The sequence below is a fragment of the Manis pentadactyla genome, chromosome 5, assembly GCF_030020395.1.
Source record: "Manis pentadactyla isolate mManPen7 chromosome 5, mManPen7.hap1, whole genome shotgun sequence".
In the NCBI taxonomy this organism is placed as follows: domain Eukaryota; kingdom Metazoa; phylum Chordata; class Mammalia; order Pholidota; family Manidae; genus Manis; species Manis pentadactyla.
In genome coordinates, this window is record NC_080023.1 from 12,357,406 (window position 1) to 12,378,934 (window position 21,529).

A 21,529-nucleotide genomic window follows, 5' to 3' on the forward strand; every position below is an offset into this window, starting at 1 on the left:
GCCCTTGAACAAAGGGATGGAAGTGGAAAAGGCCAACAGCTGCTGAAGCAGGATACACGAACAGGCCAGTAGGGCTGTGTTAGGTGGACCCAAGTGAGAGAAGGGAACCAGCTCTAAGCCATTTCAGTATGAAGAACAAAGATGGACACATAGTAGGTGTTCAATAAGTTATGACAAACACTAACTGGGCACTTTCTGTCTCCAGGCCCTGTGCTAAGCCCTCCACATGACCGTCTCACTTAATCTTCACCCTAAACCCTACAAGGAGCTGCTGTTACTTTTGGCAAAATGGACTGGGACCCAGCGACAGAGGCTGACTGCCCCACCAGGGCAGGAAAGACTGATCCAGTTCTCACTCACCTCATCATTCTGTGTTCTCACTAGAAAGGCAGCAGAGTTTTGCACGAAGCCCATGACTCTAGAACCAGAATGGCTGAGTTCCAGTCCCGTTCTGTGCCTCGGTGGTGTAAAGCCGGGTGGCTGACTTCACTTGCTCACACTCTCTGCGCCAGCTGTCTTACAGGGATGGCACCAGGGCACTGGGGCCACTGTGAAGACTAGTTAAGTCAGGACGTGCACTAGGGCACCAGCACACAGCAAGCACTCATTTAACCGGTAGCCTTTGAAGTGCTCTTCTGTATTGCCCAAACCCGTGATGGTTTCCCCGTATCACTGTTGGGAGACAGGTCGGTGCTAATCTCCCCTTTTGCATATATGATTTCCTCAGCCTTTTGGGGCTATAATCAGAGAATGGCAGAATATGGGGACCAGGAAGGCCTTGTTGAGCCCAGGGTGTAGGTCACCATTTTACTGATGACAAAAGAGGAACTGGGGGGACATGGGGAAGGAAATTCAGCGTTTATTAATCTGTGTTAAATGGGGCTAAAAGATGTAATAAAGACTCTGCCTGAGATGTCACCAGAGGCTTCGCAGCCAAGTTTGGGACAGACTTCAAAGTCCCAGATTTCTACAAGGGGTCAGCGGAGGACACACAGTGCGGAACTTCATTATCTACCTGGGGAGAAGCATCTTCAGATGGTTTAAACCAGCCCGTTCACGGGTTCTGACAGGATTAAATGCCCAGTGGTGCAGCGGGGAGCAGCCATCCGAATCCCTGTGGACAGAACAATGCCGCAGACCCTCACTTCCCCAGGCCTTGCCGCCCCCCTTCACTGGGCCAGCTGCCCCACCAGGGGGCTGGTTCCGAATGCAGAGCCTGGAGGTTTGGGGACACATCACCCCAGCTACCCTGGCTGGGGGGCACTCAACTGCTTTCCCACCCTCCTGAGCTGACTCTGGTTTCCTTTAGAGGAAGAGCAGGGCTCTTTAGTGGAGAACAAACTGTTTCAGCGCTGCCAAAATGGTGGTGGGGTATTGGGGTGAGGGGCTGGGGCTGACTCTGACTCTTGCCACACCCAGAATTGGCTCTGGGGCATTTGACTGGATAGGAAAGGGCTCTTCTCCCTGTACCCAGGAGGGGAACCCTGCCATCCTCAAGTTCAGTCCTTGCAGAGTGTCCTGTCCCAGGGGTGCTGACAGGTGCTTGTTCCAAGACCTGGCTCCCAGCTTTCTCACCCACCTCTCCTGGCTTCTGAGTTCAGGTCCCGGCATCATCAGACTTGCTGGAATTCCATCCCCCAAACCACCCTTTCTTCTCCCTCTGATGGAAATGTCCTTCTGCCCCTTCCTCTGGTTTATCTTTATTCATTCTTTCACACTCAACTCAGGCATCATCTCCTCCATGAAGCCTTCTCTGATTGATCCTTCTCAGATCACTCTGTTTTGTACTCCCATGCTTTCATCTAGAAACTTCTATCGCAGTATTTAAGATACTGTATATCGCATTCTCTCTTTATGGGTCAGAACATCGCAGGAGTGAGTTTCTTGATGGCAAGTACCATGATTTTTGTTTTTGAGAGTTTAGTGTCTAGCCCAGCACCTGGCACATTGCAATGAGTGCATAACTTGGAAGCATTTGTCCAAATCACTCTTAATTCAAAACAGAGAAAGTCCAGCTAAAGCATTTCAGCATTTCAGCATATGCAAGATGATTGTACACAGGGGACTGCAAATGCAAAACAACATAGGCAAACCTGCCCAGCACTTCAGGATAAAGAAACAATAGCATAAGCTTTCTGGTGGGTGGGGACCTTGGAGAAGTGAACCCCTATTCAACGACAATGAAGGAACTCAGGAACTCAGAGGCAGGGGGATGGGGAGTGAGGCCAGTGCCTTTGCCTTGATCCTGGAAGACAATGCTTGCTTTATGAAGGAAACCACATCCTCTGCCTGCCACATGCCAGCTGCAATTCCACACTCCAGTCCCGTGTGATATACGTTACGCTGTCAGACCAAAGGAGGCTGAAGTATTAGGTGGGCAGAAAATTATGCCTAACATTTAATTTTTTTAAAAGTAAAAACAGACTTTATATCCAAACCAGAAAATCTGTTGCATGTTACACGGAGTGTCCCTAAGAAGCTTTAGAAATAAATGTTTATGTTACATCACTGAGTTGCATTTCTTCAGGGGACTCTCCCTGGGGGGCACATTGAGTCTCCCCAGAGGTAACCAGTCCCTGGGTGGAGATGCAGAGGCTGTGAACTCAACAGCAGCACATTAGAAACTTGAGACAAGTGGAAGATGCATAGTGCCCAAGCAATTTATAAGGCAGACACTGCTAGCCTTTGAACAGTTAATTCCAAGAGTCATACAAATGTAGAGAGAAAGTGCAACCAAGACAAAATCTAGGTTTGAAGCTAGTTAAGTAAACCCCATCCTCTGATGACCACACACACACCCCCACACACACACCCCACGATACAAGACATACATATTGTGCTATATTACCTCTTTGCCTCAAGATACATATAAGCCTCTAAAATACTTCTGAGACATACAAGGAAAGAGAATCATCCCATTGGTCTTACCCTGAGGTAGTTGAGGGTGAAATTTGTTAGCCCCATCCTGGTGATGTTTTTGGACAGCTGATCCAGGACCTGAGGATCTTGTGCCTAAACAAGAAAAAAATAATAACATATTTTATCCCTGCAAGTTAAAGAAAGACATAGATAGACTGCAGCTGCTAAGAAGTGCAATCTTGACTTTGTTGATTTTTCGAGCAGGGCAGGTTGCTGGAGATAATTTAATTGGCATTTTGAAGACAATTGCATACAATAGCTCAAGGACATTTTTGGATCAATGGGGCAAGACCTGTGGCTGGGGAGAACCAAACTGAGTCATATGTGCTTTTGGTCCTTCAAAGAAACGACTTCTCTTCCTCCACGAGAGCCTCGTATCTTCAGGAGAAGGGGCATTAAGCCCTTCCAGGACACCTCCTGGAATACCAGGGAAGGCAGAGCCTCTGGATCTGACAGATTCTTTAGGGCTGGTCTACGTTTCCTGTAGTGACAGTGGTGTTTTTAACAGCTTGGAGCTGAAGACCATATTTGAAAACTTTAAAACTGCAGTGAAATATATACATATGAATTCATATGTATATGAATTCTAACTCTCCTCCTCATTAAGCCAAATCTAGAAATGGATGTCCTCAACAATTTCCATCCTGCAGGACTGTAAAGGTAAGCAACACATTTTCCAAAATAGCAGCCACGTTTAAAAGACAGATGCAGTGTTCCAATGGGCCGCATTAAAAAGTCCCATTGGGCCAGAAAAAAAGAAAATTCCTTTTGGATTCCTTTGTAAGATGAGTCTCTTAGTTGATATCCTTTCTTTCTATTGGTCTTTCCTTCTTCCTTAGCTGGTATAAGCAAATTGGTGCCAAGCAGAGAGAGACTTACGTAAATATCCCTTTGTCTCCATATCTACCTTCATGAGACAATCTGGGTTATACTAACCTTTGATTCTTCTCTGTACTTCATTTTCCTCACAGTGATACAATGAATTGGCTTTGTGTATATAAATACAAAAACAAAATGCAGGAGAAAAGAGTCAGAGCTTGTCATTTTTCACATCACCTTCTGGAAAAGGGCTCCTTTTTGGACATAGAGCCAGTACTTATTGAATGTCTTCTGTGTCCAGGAAAAGCTGGTTCCATAGATGTGCCACAGGCAGTTGAGGCTGACCTCAAGGAGCCCCCTTTGCAGCCAGATGACAGGATAATAATAAAGGAAGGACGTTGTTGCTGGTGTGGCCACTGTTGCTAAAAACTAATCGCTAACACTTGCAGAGGACCTACTTTGTGCTGGGCACTGTTTCATGATCTTTACATGCATTAACTCCTAAACCTCAAACCAACTCTCTGACGCAGGCTCTATAACTATACTCACTTTACAGATGAAGGACTGGAAGAACAGAGACGTCATGTCACGTGCCAAGGTCACACAGGAACAGGGACAGAAACCCATGTTTTCATGCCACAGCACAGCCTCCTGACCACTGCCCTCTGCTGCCTCTCAGTCTATTTGGAGAATAGTAAGAGTGGCTACTCCAAGGAGAGTGGAGAATATGAACTGGGCTTTGAAAATTGCAAAGGATGGGGCATGAGTAGGGAATGGAGCAGGTGAATAGCGATGCCCCAGCAGAAAGCACAAGGTCAGTGGAAAGGGTGGAGACTGGGTTAAGCGGTCAGGAGGAGAGGGCTGAGGACCAAGGCCAGGGAGTCAGCCTGCAGTTGGGGAGCTGGGAGGCAGATGGCTTATCAGCCCGGGTTTGGGAGTCAGCACCAACTGAGCAGAAATCTTGATTTGCCACTTTCAGGCTGAAAATCATCGGTCAACTTTTGGAACCTCTCTGAGCCTCATTTTTCCTCACTTCTAAAATAGAAGTGATGATAACTTACTCTGAGTTACTGGGAAGATTAAATATAATGTACACAAAATGCTTAGCACAAGGCCTGGCATAGCCAACACCCCATAAATGTTAGTTACTGTTACTATATTCTCTTTTGATTGTACAGGATATTAAAGGTCAGGTTCACTGAGTCTGATTTCGCTCCAAAGCTTTCTCAGAGAAATTGCTGCATCGTGCATTAAGGAAGAGGGACTTTTTAAAGTTAGTGCCTTTTGAGTCCTTCTTAAGGGACTGCATGCAACTAATTCCTGCCAAATCTTACCTTTAAAACAAATCTCTAGATTGGCATCAAATCCACCCCTGCACCTAGTTGGTGGTCAATAAATCTGATGTGGTTTATGGCCAATGGAACCCAAGGGAACCCAAATATTCCACTTCATTCCAACATGCGCCGTGTTCAGGAAGAGCACTGACATGGAGCTGAGGTGCACGAGCCCCACCTCTTATCAGATGGTTCTAATCAAAACTGGAAACTGTTTTCCTTACTTCTTGTTTTCTTTCTTTCACCAGTTATACGTAACAGGTTTATTAGCCCAGGCAGAGAAGTGCTTGATAATGACTGAATGGAATTTAAGAAAAGTACAACTGTTTATTGAGGTAACCTCAATTTGGAGTTTAAAATAATAAAGTATCAAAAAAAAAGAAAAGAAAAGAAAAGAAAAAGTCTCACAATGCACCAAGTTCAGAAACAAAGGAGAGAAAAAGGGCTTGTGGATTAAAATGGTTGAAAGGAAAAAACCAAAATTTAGAGTTAGCTAACATAAAGGGTGATGATGACTAGAGTTTTCTCAGGGAGAGAGCAGGGCTTTTCCTCCTTGAGGAAAGTGAAGGGATACAAGGAAAGAAAGTAAAATAAAAATGAAATTACTTACATGCATGGCTAGAATGCTTCTTGGGACTAACTCTCTGTATTGTCTAATGGTAAAGTGCCATGTTTTTATTCTCATGAGATCATCAAAGGTGAACTCCAAGATCAGTCTGCCTTCTGTACATACCTGAAAGTGACAAAGAACACACTCATTAGACTTTGCTGGTGCCACATTTTTGTAACTCACACGTCAGCCACTCAGCATGGTATCTCCGACTATTCTGGGCAGCATCGGATCTTGACAAGGACGGAATACAAATGGTTTATCCATGGCACACTGAGACAAAGGTAAGCTCTGGCATCAGCAGGTCCACACCACAGCACAGCTGAGTACTAGCCACGAGCTACGAGTAGCCTGACTAGTTACTATGGAAACTCTGTGAGCCTGTGTTTCTTCATATGTAAATATGAGGAGATGATATTATGCCAAAAACTCCTGGCACACAGGATAGATCCCACACAAAAGGTCCTTTCTCATTTCCTTTTTTCTCTACTTTCATCATCCTTCTACCATAGATGCTCAAGATCTCATCCAACTCAAGCTATTAACATCTGGGAGACAGTGTCTAATAAAATTAATCATGCTAAGTGTGAGTTACTACAAAGTTACCCAACCAGAGGAAATTTTCATTTTCAAAGAGGAATTCCAGAAGATAATGCTTAACTCAAGACTGTGGGTATCAGTTACTGACATGTGGAAACTAGAAGCATGTTTAGAGTGTTTGCAGGAGTTACATCATACTAGCGATGACAAAGTCTGCCAGCACCCCTTTGCGGGGGTGGGGGTGGGGCTAACTTATCTTTCTAAGAAAAATGTATATTATTAATGAAACACTGTAGAATTTCTGAGGCTCTCTTCCTTGATAGAGGGATCAGTGACAGGCTAGCATTTTTATCTTCTTTTTATATTCAGATAATTTTTAACACATAGTTCCTGTTTCATTTACCTTTCTTTTCACCATTAATGACTTTCAAATGGGAGAAAATGCAAGGCAATCACACACCACTGATCCTATATAAAGTGTAAGATAGGAAATAGTGGGAGCATAGGTCCAGTTTAAGTAATTACAACTCATTATTCAGCACAGCTTGCCTTTGAGAAGTACACAATAGTGGATGGAGGAGCTGGCATAAGCAAGGACTAGATTCTAACCTGACTTTACTTTTCACTTATTTTGGAACTTGGGAAAAAGCAAATTCCCTAACTTCCAGTTTCTTTATCTGTAAAACGAGGATGATAATATTCTTAGGTAGAGTTGTTGGGAAAATATATTAGATGAAATTGCACATGTAGATGGTTTTGGTATTGTACCTGGCACATAGTAGGATGACAGTAAGGTAGTTTAAAGATAAAAGAAATGCAACCAAATAACAGACAACCCTAGACCAGTGGTTGTCATACGTGTTAAGATGTAGGGATTCATGAGCGATGTTCCAGTGGCTCTGCTGGAAAAAGCTTGGCCTCCATCGGGACTCTGATACTCGTTTCCTATGTCCAACCAGAACAGCTTCAGTTCTATCTGTTTTAATATATTGGACTTCTGACCAAGCTTTTTTGGAATAAGATTTCTTATGCTAAAAGCAAACATACAAAACTTGGGAAATCACTACACTACACAATTAAAAACAGACATATTTAAATAACAATTAGCTCCATAAGGGATATGATTATTTCTAAGACTATAGTCCATGAAGGTGATTAGCAATTTCTATCAACCTGTATGAAATATTAGTAATCACTTCTTTCTTTGGGAATTTAATATAAAAGGCCACCATTTACTGAGGTCCAACCATGTCCTATGCACTATAGGTTAGGTGCTTTCTATTCATTCTAATTTTAGGCACTGTTTTCTTTAAACAGTCCCAATATCGGCTCAGAAGAATTAGTAACATGTGTTTATAGGACATTACATTAGTAAGATACTATTAATGTCTGCCGATTCCATTTGGTCAAAGGTCTCAGAAGCATTATAAGATAATCACTGATAATCTGGGTGAAGATCTCTAACTCCGATCCAATTAGCAGAATCCGTGGGTGATTCCCAGCATTTGGGTACCTTGCCTGCCTCACAACTTCTTGGGTACGTGGTCTTCAGAGCCTGGTTCCTGTTATCTTCACTATGTGAGTTGACCAATGGGGATGCCAGAAGACTTCAGAGTCCCTATACCACTCCTCCAGAGCATCATCAACACTGGAATTAATTTATTAAGGTTTTCAAAAGAGTTGCCTGGAGATCAAACCACACGATTCCCCATGGGGTGTGAGCCTGACGGAAGCCACCGCAAGGAAGGTTTTCACACAGATGAGGTAACTGCAGCCAGTCAGTGATGGTGAAATGTCTTGACAATACATGATGGGGTATCTGGATGCTATAATCCTTTTTTATTTTTTACTTTTTTAAACAGAGGGGCCTATTGATTGTTTAAACAAATATTAGCCCAGTTAAATGTCATGCTTTTTAAAATTGTCTCATCTATTTGTTTTGTGTTTATGAACCACAAACCCAGGGTAGATGGAGGTTCTGGTTGACTTCTACTGGAACAGAATTTCATAATGGAAAGGCACGGATGTAGTCCTTCTGATGAATTTCTCAACTGGACCATCTGTAAGGTCAAGTTAAATTGTGTTCTTTGTTTACCGTGACAAAGCACACCAGTTGAGGGTCCTTCCTGCAGTCAGACTGTCAGGGGCCTACAAAAGGGAAAATTGCAACAAGGCTTGAGCTCCTCCTTTCTCAATCAAAACCAAGGAATCAGCTTTATCCAGGGCATGTCACTGCAAGAGAGGAATCCTTAGAATTGAATCTGAGTTGACTGTGTTGGGTATTTTCTTTAAGGAAAATTAATGACTTCTTTGAATGAAAGGATGGAGGGGAATATGGTCACTGCTGGTCTCCCCAAGTAATTAAACCCACAGCCTCCTTCCAAGCCCTTTGCAGCCTAAAGGAAACTGAAGGCTTTGTGATTTATTTTACATGCGACAATCAGCAAATGGAATAGAGGCACTTAAGAAGAAAATATATATATTCCTTGTTTGGAAATGGTAAAAACCAGGCATAGCTTATAAAAGAGAACTAGTATTTTCTCTTTTCAGAAAAATCCTCTGCATTCCTCTTAATCAATATAATTAATGTAGCTTTTATCTAAAGTTGGCCTTATTTAAAAGCTGCCTTTCACTTGAAATCCAAAATCAAAAGGGTCCCCAATTAAGAAAACATTTTCTGTTGTGCTGAATTCATGTTACCGTACTGTGAGCTCTGACATTTTGTTTCTGTGGTAACCAAAATCAGCTGATTAGTTGGCATGGCAACAGAAAAGATGTAATCCCAGCAGACACACTCTAATCAATGCCCCCAGCACAGATGGTCTCCGGAGGATCAACAAGAAAGAGGCTGGCAGGCATTCAGCAGATCACGTGCTAGCTTGAGACTAGGCCAGGGACAAGAGAACTAAAAAAGAACATTTCTCAAACTAACCGGTAGCTTTTTAACCCTTTTCTTTCTTTGACTAATTGTAAAGCAATATTGACCATGTAGTTGCATAATACAATGATTCTCATGCAGCTTTCATGAAATAAAATGTGCTTTTTAAGTGGGAATATTTATTTAATTTTCTTGGTCTTTATGTTTGGAACACACGCATAGAATAGTGATTTTAGATTATCAGTTGCAAGAAGCTTTTTGAGTTTTACTTAGAGACACTGCATATGTAAATGCATATATATATATATATATGTACACACACATATATACACATATATTAGAGCAATATGATTATTGGTATTATCATAATTTGGTCAGAGTCAGGATAAGAGTATAAATGTATGAATCCTAGAGTACAAGGTCAAGGGAAGAATAATGAACTAACTGTCAAGGACATGAATGAGCAGTCATACAGGAAAATGGGTTGGTGCACTTCCATTACACTTTTTGATAGTGGTAAATAATTTTGTAATAAATAATGGAGACCAGAAAAAACAAAAACCTGTATTTACAGAAGCGATATAAGGGTATACAATACCAGGTGTAGTTATTGCTCCAGTTTGTAAAACCTAAAAGTCACCCAATGTGTGCTCCATCCAGAGGGGGTTCCTCTCAGCATCTGCCAGTACTCCCACCCTCAAATATAACTGAAGGGTGCTGGATTCTGAAAACGTTGGTGATTCTCTTCTAATTATTAAGCTTTGTTTCCAATTTGATTCGAAACTGAATACAGAAAAGGCTTCATAATGTGTGTTTTAAAACTCTAATTACATATTTATCCATAATCTATAATGTTCCTAGGATCAGGAAATTGCAAAATGTGCACCATATTCCTGAGGAATATTAAATATTGCTGTTGATTAGGACTGCAGCTGATTTTTTGATTCACCATTTGACCAAATTTTCATAAAAGCAACTCAGAACCACTGGGTCAAATGTTTTTTGGGGAATTAGATTTTACTGATAGTCTAAATTAGACTAGATAGAACAATGTGTTACTGCCTGCACGTAAGTGTTAAGTAATGCCATGTACTAATAGCAGGCTCCCCTTTAAAAATAAAGCATTGACTTCCCACTGTTTTTCTTTATAATACCAAGAGGTCCTTAGCCCACTTTTATATTAGTCATATTATTTTATTACATGAAGATGAGTTGTTTTTAATAAGAACAAAAGAAAAATTGGAAAAAATCTTTGGTTAGTATAATTATCACCGAGCCAAAGAAAAAAGAATCCTTCAGAATTTTCTAAAAATAAATGTGTGTAATTAGCATCTGGACTAAGTCCACATAGCTAAGCTACACTTCCCAGAAAGTGGTATTTTTCATTACATTATGGAAACATCCATTACAAGGGTTGACAAGTGTATTGCAATGGAGTAACTTGAGATGGGTTATCTAAGCAACTGAAGCTCAAAGCCCGGAAAGCTGAGCTCAGGAGAATCCTCAGGGCTTCCTGGTGGCGGTGCTCAGATGCCTGAACAAACCACTCAGCTATCAGAGAGGGGAGCATTCCAGGATGAAGAAAAACACAGCAGAGGAAAACCTTAACTTCTTGATTTGAATGAATGGAAGCACTTTAACAACTCATCAGAAGCAAGGGATTCTTTCTCATTTAAAACCAGTCCCAAATGTATAAAACTTATTTTTGGAGCCTGACTATGCTCATTTATAAAAAAAGTTTTGGCCTGAGAAAGGAAGAAATTAAGGACATATATAAAAGGGCTACTATGAAATGCATTTTTATTTTCATTGGCTGCAGGCTTTAGAAGGAATTCCTCCATTTTGGGGAAGTTTCATTTAATTATCATGGATATTTTCCCCCCTTAGAGTGTAAGGAATTGTATTTTAAAAATGATAATGAAACAGAAGAGAAAAGTGTTCTCTGCAGTCTCAGATTTTGTAACATTCAAGTTAGTTTGTATTATCCATCTGATCTACAAAATTATATAAAGGTTTTGTCTCCAAAATGAAGTGAGATGCGGAGAGACTAAACCATCACCCAGGTGATTATTCCCTTCCATATAGCAAAACTCTCTTTCCAGCATGGGCTTCTGTATACAGTGGAATCTTCTTTGTACCTGATTGACAACTTTCCTTTCTGCCCAACTGTTCCATATTTAAACCATCTATTGACAAAATAAAGATATCAGAAAGTCAATGGTATTCAAAGATTTGCTTTTGCATTTTATAACCATTTCCTTTGCCTTTGGTTTTTCACACAGACATGGACATGGGAAGGATTAAATTGCACCAAATAAAGATCAAAGAATACTTTAAATAATGAATATAGAATTTTTGTTTTTTTCAGCATAACTGTGCACAACTAGCAAACACATCTTCACTTTCATAATTTGGGCTTTTGCAATTAACCCTGGTGATTCAACTTCTCTTAACCATAAAGAGAAGATCGTCATTTGTGTTTTCAACTAAAAGATAGCTACAAGCATTAATACTACAAATTCGTTTCATATAGTCTTAGTCAAAAGGCAATGAACTATTGTTCATTAAAATAAACTTCTGTTTGTCACATTCTTTGACAAAATATTTGATCTTATTAATTTTTCTACTTGGGAGAAGACATAAAGGGATTACAATCTTCCAAAAGGTTTTTGCCCAGAGGGAACAGTCCATATGTCATTTGTCTGCAGATGGAAGGATCATAGGTGTAGAATGTATAGAAGATGGAGTTGATCCCTATCTCTCCTCTTTTTCATTATACTTCCTTTACAGGGCTTTGAATTCTGCCTCAAATACAGTGAGACCTGACCTTCCACCTGCCCCCTCTCTCCTGTGTTTCTCGTTCTTTCTTTCACAATCAATTTTTGGCTCTACTGTGCTCCCTTGCTGACTGTGACCAATCACAGGACTTCTTAGAATCAACAACCTTTAAACTCTGAACTCCTTAATTTCATGCATGCTTTTATGCTAATTAAGTTGTGACTAGCTGATTGCTCCCCGACTTGTTAACATTTGAATTTAGCTTTAAATTGTTTTAGTAACAAAACACAAATCGTGACAGCCCAACAATGGGAGAATGTTGTTTTAGCTGTAGAAGACCTTTGTATAAAAACTAAAATCCTAATTCAGCAGCCTGAGAGGACTAGGCAACCAAAACGCTCTTCCTCTTAGTTTTGAGGCTCTATCCTATTTGACTGTCATGTGCTCCGCATACATGCACACGTTAGAACAGTGTTCACCAAGAGGGCAGCCATGTCACAAACAGAAAAGAGTATCTCACAGTGCTGAAAGCGTCTGTGAGAATTCATCAAGCTCCAGAAGAAAACAGTAATTATCATCCTTCAGTGCCCCCAGAGAAGAGCGAGCCATGCTGCTGAATGTGCCTGTACCTTGGTAAACATGGGCTTCCCGTGCTGGGTGACCATGGCACACTGGTCACAGTCCACTGTGATGGACGAGTTGTGGTATGATTCTTTCGAGTGTTTGAGAATGTAATACAGGTCGGTCACCCCTCCTTCAAACACAGTGCTAAAGTAACGGGGGATGAGGGTCCTGCCGATAGCTGGGGGAGAAACACAGAGAAACAAACCATTAACAAAAATTATCCAATGGTTCCCACAGACCCCACACCATCATCAGACCTCCAACTGAATACAAATCATCTCAAGAAACCACACCAGAGGCAAATTTCTCTTTATAAACAGCCATGACCCTTCTAGATTACAGTTAATAAAGTAAGCCCCCCAACTAGTCAGGAAAAATTAATACAGTCATCTCTCCAGATTTTGTGTCCATTGCAAGTTAATAATATAAGAATTCGTATTTTAAAAATAACAGGGACAAAGGCACTGGCCACTTTGGACCTCATATGCATACGTGAACAGATTTTCAAAAAACAAAACACATCCAGTTGACTTGGATTTTTTAATGGATTATTTACAGGCCAGTTTTCCAATCATGTTTTATTAACAGTAATAGTCATAATAATATAAATTTTAATAATGTGATGTAGATAATTGGAGTCTCTAACTCCAAATCTGCAAGCACGGGAAAACTTGCACTTTCGAACACTGTCTTCAACTGCTTTAATGAATGGAAATCTTTTAAAGGTGATCCATATCTGTTTATATGAAGAAATCCACACCTATGTAAATGCTGATTAATCTAACTATTTCTAGTGCTGGATAAGATATCTTTCTAGAATAAAAGTTAAATTTTAAAAGATGTTGATACCTTCCACTTTGGTCTAAATTGGTCTTTTTCATTCCACGTGTCCTGTCCTGTCCCATTTCAGTTTGAGTGATTGGTAGGTAGCAGGGTCTCTCTGATATATGAGGCTTGGAAACAGCTAACAACCCCTTGCTTTAGCAGAGATTTTAAATCCTCTTACACTGAAAATCCGAACTCATAATATCAGGAATTTTGCCTATGTGCAGATTTTGAGGCAAAGTACCAAAGAACTCTCAAGTGATTCAAGGTTTTTAATAAATCTCTTACATTCACTATATAATACCTGCTAAAAGACAAAAATAATATTTAAGATAAATTACCAGAGACTTTAGGTAGGAAAGATCATGCAATCTTCATTTGAATGTTTTAAAATGTTTAATTTCATTTTAAAAGAATCCTTGTTAATATATTTCGTATGGATGGCTATCTCTTTTGTACATGGAATTAGGAAAAAAAAAGCTATGAAAAGAATATGCTGCCAAACTGTTTTCTGAAGGGATCTCTAAAGAATCCTGATGTGGTTGACTTGCCTCTGAATAATTTATACAGTTGTTATTGCTTCATATTTACTGCAGTAAAATCAGTCAACAAGTGTGTGCTTGATATTCTAGGATCTTTGGCAATTCCCTAAATAATCCTTATACATACATTTCTTAAATACTGCCTAATCCCAACTGTGCATGCTTATTTACTAAATATAAAATTCAAATAAGAGCAATTTGAGTCCACCACGTCCTTAAACATATGCATACTGGTATTATTAAGAAAACTTTGTTAAAGTAAAAACCTTATTGTACTTTGCTAAACCGATAAAATTAATTTAATGCATTTCATTATTCTAACTTAAAGCCATCATAAAACGGCTCTAGTAATTTAACATTTTGGGATCTATGCTGTGGAAAACAAATGCAAACCATAAATACGTAGATGCAGGATGAAAATATTTCACTACAGTATCCAAGAAATAGTCACATTAAAAAGGTTATTGCAAATAAAAACCACTGCATTAGCACATTATAGTTTATTCACCATGAATCCTGCACAATTTATTTCCTTTGTAGTAGTATTTGCTATACATATTATCATCACTTTCATTTATAGTATAAGAAAAATTGAATGGGAAAAAAAATGTTTGAGATTCCTTAACTTTAACCTAGATTTTTAATTACCTCTCCAAGTTCAGAAAATGTACAAACTATACAGTAAATAGAAGGAAACACAGCTGTGCTTCATTTAATACTTTCTAGTACTCTAGGAAATGATTGTTGTGGGTACCTGAGGTTTGTGTCCAGACTTTCTCCTTGTGGGACCACCCTTACCACTTTCCCCATGGTCCTGTTTGGACTAGCACTTTCAAAATTCCACAAAACTCAAACTCTCAAACAATTGTCCACATGTGGTGGCCCCCATGAACCATGACAATGGTAGTCACGTCCTTGTGTATGTGGTCTCCTGGAATCTGGGCTGGGCTCTGGGATCTGCATTAATAAATAGCACGTGGCACAAGGAACTTTGTGTCAGTTTTGGGCTACATCTTAAGAAGGCCTAGAAGCTTGCCCTCTGTGCTTTGGTGGGAAGTAGTGAACACTGTATGAGACACAATAAAGAGGAAGTGATGAGAATGATCATATGCAAGAGCTACTGAGTCTCTGCAACAAACTGTGTTAGAAGCTGAAGGGGATAAAGAGGCGTGTCAGAGACTGTATTAGTTTTCTTTTGCTGCTGTAACAAATTGCTACGAAGAGGGGCTTAACTGCTATGTATTATCTTACAGTTCTGACAATCTGACATGGGTCTTGCTGGGCTAAAACCAGGGTGTCAAGAGAGCTGCATTCCTTTCTAGAGGCTCTAAGGTAGAATCAGTTCTCTTGCTTTTTTCCAACATCTAGAGGCTGCCTGAGTTGCTTGGCTGTGGCCCCTTCCTCCATCTACCCACCAGCAGTAGAAGATGGAGACCTCACAGAGGATGGTTCTCACTTTCTCTTCTGCCTCCCTCTTCTACCTTTTTAAGGACCCTTGTGACTTCATTGGACCCACCTAAGTAATACAGGGTGATGGCTCACTCATCTCATGGTCCTTAATTTAATCAGATCTGCAAGTTCCTTTTGCCATGTAAAGGAACATACTCAGAGGAACCAGGGATTAGCAGCGGACATCTTTGTGGGGGTCATTATTCTGCCTGCCAAGAAGACTATCTTTGCCACAGAGGTTCTTTTCTGCAAGTTCTGTTTGGGAGTATAGTCAAAATCTCTCACACACACATGCATATGAGCAATACATAGATAATGTACAATAAATGGGACAATAATCAGAAAAAAAAATCACATGTGTTTGATGAAATCAGTCTATAGCTTGTTCATTGATTTTTTTTCTATAAACATTCACTAAACCCAGAATAAGAATAAAGCTCCTTGGTAGGCACTGGAAAGATGAAGACAGATTTTTGTCCCTGTCTTTCAAACTCATTTCTAACAAGGAAGTTAACATGTATCTAAGTATCTGTAACAATGTAATAATAGACAAAGTTACAAAATGGATTTGTGATTTTGAACTCTGCCAATTTCTTCTCAATCCTGAACTTGATGTATAATTTTATTATTTTTGAAGCACTGAGATTAAAATGTCCTTTGAATTTAGTAAAACATGCCACTACACTGCACTTCCTAATATAAATGATGTTAAATGAGTGAACATTTCAGATATATTGGTCCCCTAACCCATTAGCCACACCAATTCAAAATCTATTTAAATTTTATATTGTCACATTCATATGCTACACCTACACTTTGCATTTATACTTTAATCCTTGGAATTAAAAACAATTTAAATATTGATATACCTAAATCTACACTGTGCTCCCATGAAAGGATTACATCTTGCAAATATTCTTGAAGAGAGATTAAAACTATGGATTATAAAAGAGATTCTATCTTTCTAACAGAGGTAGGTCAAAGCTTCAAAAAGTTGAGAAAGGGAAGCATGGAGAAAACAATAGCACAAGAAGGGTTTTCTGTGATTTTAGGTGAGTAGAATATCATATATATTATTTATTTATGTATTTATGAAAATGAAAAGAAAATAACATATTCAACTACCCAGGAGCCTGAAATGTGTTATAAAGATTGCCTAAATACACTCTACTTTGTAGGTAAGCATGATTAGCCCAGAAATAGCTAAAACAATTATTCATAGCTAATTTGGATATTGAGGTCTGAAATTGCAGCTCCTTGTTACTTTTCTGTTTCTGTTTTGTTCCCAAGCACCAATGCATGAAGTTTGTGTTACTGGCGTTGGTAGGTGGATGGTTTTATGGAGATAGGATCTAGTTTCTTTCTTTTTCTTGTATGTGTAACTATAGACATTAGGATATCTACAGGATGCTTGTAGGTATTATCTGATTTTTTTCCCAATTTGGAACCAAATGGTACGTGTTGAAAATTCTTAATCATTGAGAAGACATAAACTATTATGCATCTTCCTTTTAGGGCATTTTATCTCTATAAGTAATTATGAAATGCTCTTCCTAATCTCTTAAGAATATCTATAGGTATTTCACATAAAAGATATTGCAAATGGAAAATAACCATATGGGACAATGTTCAAACTAGTAATCAGAGTACAAATTATAGTAATAATAATAAAAAGATTAAACCATAAATCTGGTAAGGTTGTGGTGAAACAGGCATACTCAAATACTTCTAGGGAAATCAATGTAGCAGTTACTTTTTATCTTGAGAATCTCTGTTTCTCTGAGAGCTCATTAGGTGACTCTCAGCTCTTGGTAAATGCCCTTGCCAAACTGCAGTTCTGATGTTCAGACCTTAAGTGCTCTAAAGTCCTTCAAGCCCTTTGAGAATCATTGTCTAATGTTATGACCTTTAGATATGGGACCATCATTTGCTATTCTAAATGCTTGTAATTTCTTTCAAAGACAATTCACTCAAAAAAATGAAAAAGATTAACAGCTTAATTAAAAGGAGGAAGGTGTGTAACTAACAAAGTATTAGTACCATTTAACACTTGGCAATTACTTAATGATTTTCCTCCTCATTGGAAAGAGACAATTGCATAACCACACATTTGTGTTTTTAATTAGGCAAAGTTAATGATAAAAAAATTGATTACTATGATTTTAAAAATCTTCATAAACTTGAGATGGATAAATTCCTTGTCTGAAACTGGGTAGTTCTATAGTTATTCTAAAGCTACAGTATCTAAGAAATTCACATGGGAATTATACTACTGAGGTACAAAATAAGCACAAAGATTCATTAGACTTTCGCCTTATCTGTATTCTGAAATTAATGAATTTGTTACACTCACATGTAAATGTAGATGCTCCTAGTAGTGAAACAAACAATACTGATGATTTCATTTGTGGTAAATAACCATTAATAATAGACAAACTAAGAGAATAAAACATGCTTGAACTCTGATGGAAATGATATGGATTCAAGGCAGATTCCTTTGTTTTGGTGCAGGGAAAGCAATTTAAACTAACTTCACTTTCATGTCATGATATTCAAAACCTTTTACTAACATAACTTTTCATTATAACATACTTTTTCCTTAACCAAAACAATTTGTCTTAAATATCTTCTGATTACCTCTTTTGTCATTTCTAAGATTCGTTCATTTAATATATGCTTATTAAGTCCCTACTATGGGCCAGGCACTGTTCTGGGTGCTGGAAATAAATAGCAGACAAGTGGAGAGACAGAATAAACTTGGTGGCAAAGAAAATGAAAGCAGGCTAGTTTAGACCAGCCAGTCTGGAAGGCCGTGGTGAGGAGGTGATGATGGAGCTGGTTCCTGATTGGACAGGGCCATTTGGAGATCTGGGAGTAGAGAGGTCCAGGCCCAGGCACCAGCAAGGGCAAAGCCCTGCAACAAGAATGAGTTTGGGCTGAATGAGTTTGGTGTGTCACAGTGTCAGGAAGAAGGCAGTGTTGCAGGAGCGGAGTCAAGGAGAGGGAGATGATAGATGAACTCAGAGAAAGAGGCAGGGCCAGATTACACGGAACTTTCTAGGCCATAATCAGGGGGCTTACATTTTATTCTTAGTGAAATGAGATCTCGTTGGAGGAGTCTGGCCAATGATATGACCTGATGAACCTACCGTATTCTTCTTAAATGTATTATATCCATCTGCTAACCGTGCCCTCAAAACTCCACAAAAATGTTTGACCCTCCCAGAAATAGAATAGGCATTGTTTTCTTTCATTTTCTACCTACCAAATTTTTAATAATGTGATTGAGACTTTATATCAAGTGCTGGAGAAACAAGGATGGCTATGGTAGACTCCCATCTTGCTCTCAGGGAACTTCTGATCAAGCAATTCTTAGAGTTGTTAATTCATTACTTAAGGGCAAGCAACATGCATGCCATGGCTCTGCCTTATTCTTCACTGTTTACCCACTACCTGACACACAATAAAGGTCCAGGACATATTTGCTGAGAAGTCAATGCAATCCACAAATGGGTGTACAGGTTCCAAGTTGTACATGTGAGCTTGCCACATTTCATGTCATTTAGTTCAATCAGGACTTTGCAATATTCAGATAATTTTGGATACCGATTCTGTCAGTCATACCACAGGGTATTTCTCTCAGATGTGTGCCTTTCAGGATGGGAAGAATTCCTTTATCCATTTATTGAGGGAACTGACAATAACTTTGTGCAGGAGATGTCCAGAGCCATGGCTGGACCTCTCACCATGAATCAACACTCCTGGAGTATGGAATCCAAATCTTTTGCTGACTTCTGGAATAAGGCCATGTTCTTACTGATGCTCTGTGGTTGTTGTGGTCAGTGAGGAGAGAGTAAGATGTCAGAGGAAGATTTAAGCTAAAGATGAACACACATCAATCAGACACATGGGGCCAGATGGGAGAGAGTGGTCCAGTCCAAGGAAACAGCATGTATTAGGGACTATGGTGCATTTCCCATGATTTGGGCTGTTGCCTGGACCAGAAGTTATATATTTATACCTTAGAGAATCCTCTCTCGATTAACTATTCCATCATAGAGTTCTCTCACTCTTTCTTTATGTCAGTGCAATATTCTTTTAGTTATCCAAACTTTATAATGTAGTTTATATCTGGGAGATTTTCTTCTTCCCTCTGTATTATTTTTTATTTGAACATTTTCATAACTGTATCCTATTTATTCTTTAAGATGAACCTTAAGATAATTTTGTCAAATCTCCTTTCTCTGCAGAAAAAAAAAAAATTGGGCAGAGGTTGATTTAAATTAAATTAAATTTACTAAGAAAGAGTTGACAGCTTTAAAATACCCTATCTTTCCATCATTGTGTTCCACAGGAGCATGAGATGTTTGTCTATTTGTCTTTATTTCTACCTCAAAATAATTCTGCAATTTTCAATATATAGGTAGTTGACATTTCCTGTGAAGATAATTCTGGACTGCTATAGTTACATTGAATGTTTAATGTAATTCTTTTCATTATATTTCTATTTGCGTGACAGACACTTAATTGAACACTCTTACTGATTTTAATAATATTTGGAATTTTTTTGAGTTTTCTAGGTGAAGAAATCTATCACTTCCAACTATTGATAATTTTGTTCTCTTCTTTCTTTCCAATATATTTGTATCACTAATTTCTCACTTTATTGCAATGGTTAGAATGGAACTTCCAGAAAAAAGCATTAAATAATGAGGGAATTAGTATGTATTCTTTTTTACCCTGGTTCTTTCAGGGAATGCCTCTAGGACTAAGAGAAGTACTATATGTTGAATTGAGATCAGATCATATTAGTTATTATGGTAAGAAAAACAATTGTTCTGCTAATCGGGCTTATGATATTTTTTATTCCTGATGGATGTTTAACTTGATCAAATGCCTTTTCAGTTCCTGTTTAGTTCATTGTCTAATTTTCTTTAGAAATTAATTAATATACTTTGAAGTATTGAGTAATTTTTGTACTGTTAGTACAAACCTTACTCTTTCTTGTACATGTACACACATAGATTTTTGTATACATTTCTGTATAAATTCAAATTATGAATTATTCCTTCCTTTAGCAAATACCATGAAAGCAGTGCTCTGTATGAGGCACTATTCTAGGTACTAAATTAGAAGGACAGAGCCAGGGAAGACCTCCAATTTAGTCCAGTGAGTCCCAGTAGCAATTTTTAATCCCAGTGGGTTTCTAAAGACCTTAAAATGCACCCTTGGCTAGGTCTATATCTCAAAATACCATTACAAAAGGAATATGTTTAGCACATTTCTCAGATTTGAGAAGGAATGAACTCAACTCCTGGTGATACTGATTAGCTCCTGATTAGTGATTATGCATAGCACTTACCATATGTGGAAAAAATATAATACAAAATACTAACAATTACTTAATAAATGTAATTAGGTTATCCGTGATTATATTCCACACCCTTATCTTTCAGCAGAAGAATCTGTTGGCCAGAGAAATAAAACTACGTAGCTAGTTGGAGCCAGGGTGGAATAAAGTAGAATGCGTGTTGTTGGTTTTTTTTTTTTGAGAGGGCATCTCTCATATTTATTGATCATTGATCAAATGGTTGTTAACAGTTAACAACAATAAAATTCTGTACAGGGGACTCAATGCACAATCATGAATCCACCCCAAGCCTAATTCTCATCAGTCTCTGATCTTCTGAAGCACAACGAACATGGTGAACAAATTCTTACATAGTGAATAAGTTCTTAGATGGTGAACAGTACAAGGGCAGTCATCGCAGAAACTTTCAGTTTTGATCAGAATGCGTGTTGTTTTTAAGAAATTACAGTGTGTTTATTTCCATGGCTGAACTGAACTTTTATTGACTTTTAATTACATAGGTAATATATGTGCAAAACTATGATACATCACTGTTGTAGAGACTCCCTGACCGTCCACTAGATCTGACGTCTCTTCCTAGGTATCCAGCCAGACCTCACTTTCTGACCTCCCCTTCAGTTTGGTGCTGCCACGTGATGGAGTTGTTACTGATGTCCGATGCACATTTCCATTGTTTTCATTTTTTTCGACCAAGTAGACGTCAGAAGGAAAGTTCAACTTCCAGACAAGATAAGCAATTAATCATAATTAGAATTAGTAATTCTATATGTAACTGTCTCTTTCCTACCTCTGACAGCCGATGCTGAAGACCCAGTAGGCGATTCCATGGGCCATGGACCA

At 38.9% G+C, this 21,529-nt stretch overlaps 1 protein-coding gene across 14 annotated transcripts in view; it reads right to left on the reverse strand.

The window, feature by feature from the left end:
• Positions 1-21,529, reverse strand: part of LDB2 (LIM domain binding 2) — a 373,064-nt gene that overhangs the window by 64,427 nt on the left and 287,108 nt on the right. For all 14 annotated transcript variants that reach the window (XM_036921059.2, XM_036921058.2, XM_036921057.2 and 11 more), the window contains exons 3-5: positions 12,508-12,680; positions 5,683-5,805; positions 2,929-3,012 (exon numbers count right to left, since the gene is read on the reverse strand). In XM_036921059.2, the coding sequence (XP_036776954.2) occupies positions 2,929-3,012; positions 5,683-5,805; positions 12,508-12,680 (380 nt within the window). The remainder of the gene's footprint in view (positions 1-2,928; positions 3,013-5,682; positions 5,806-12,507; positions 12,681-21,529) is intronic.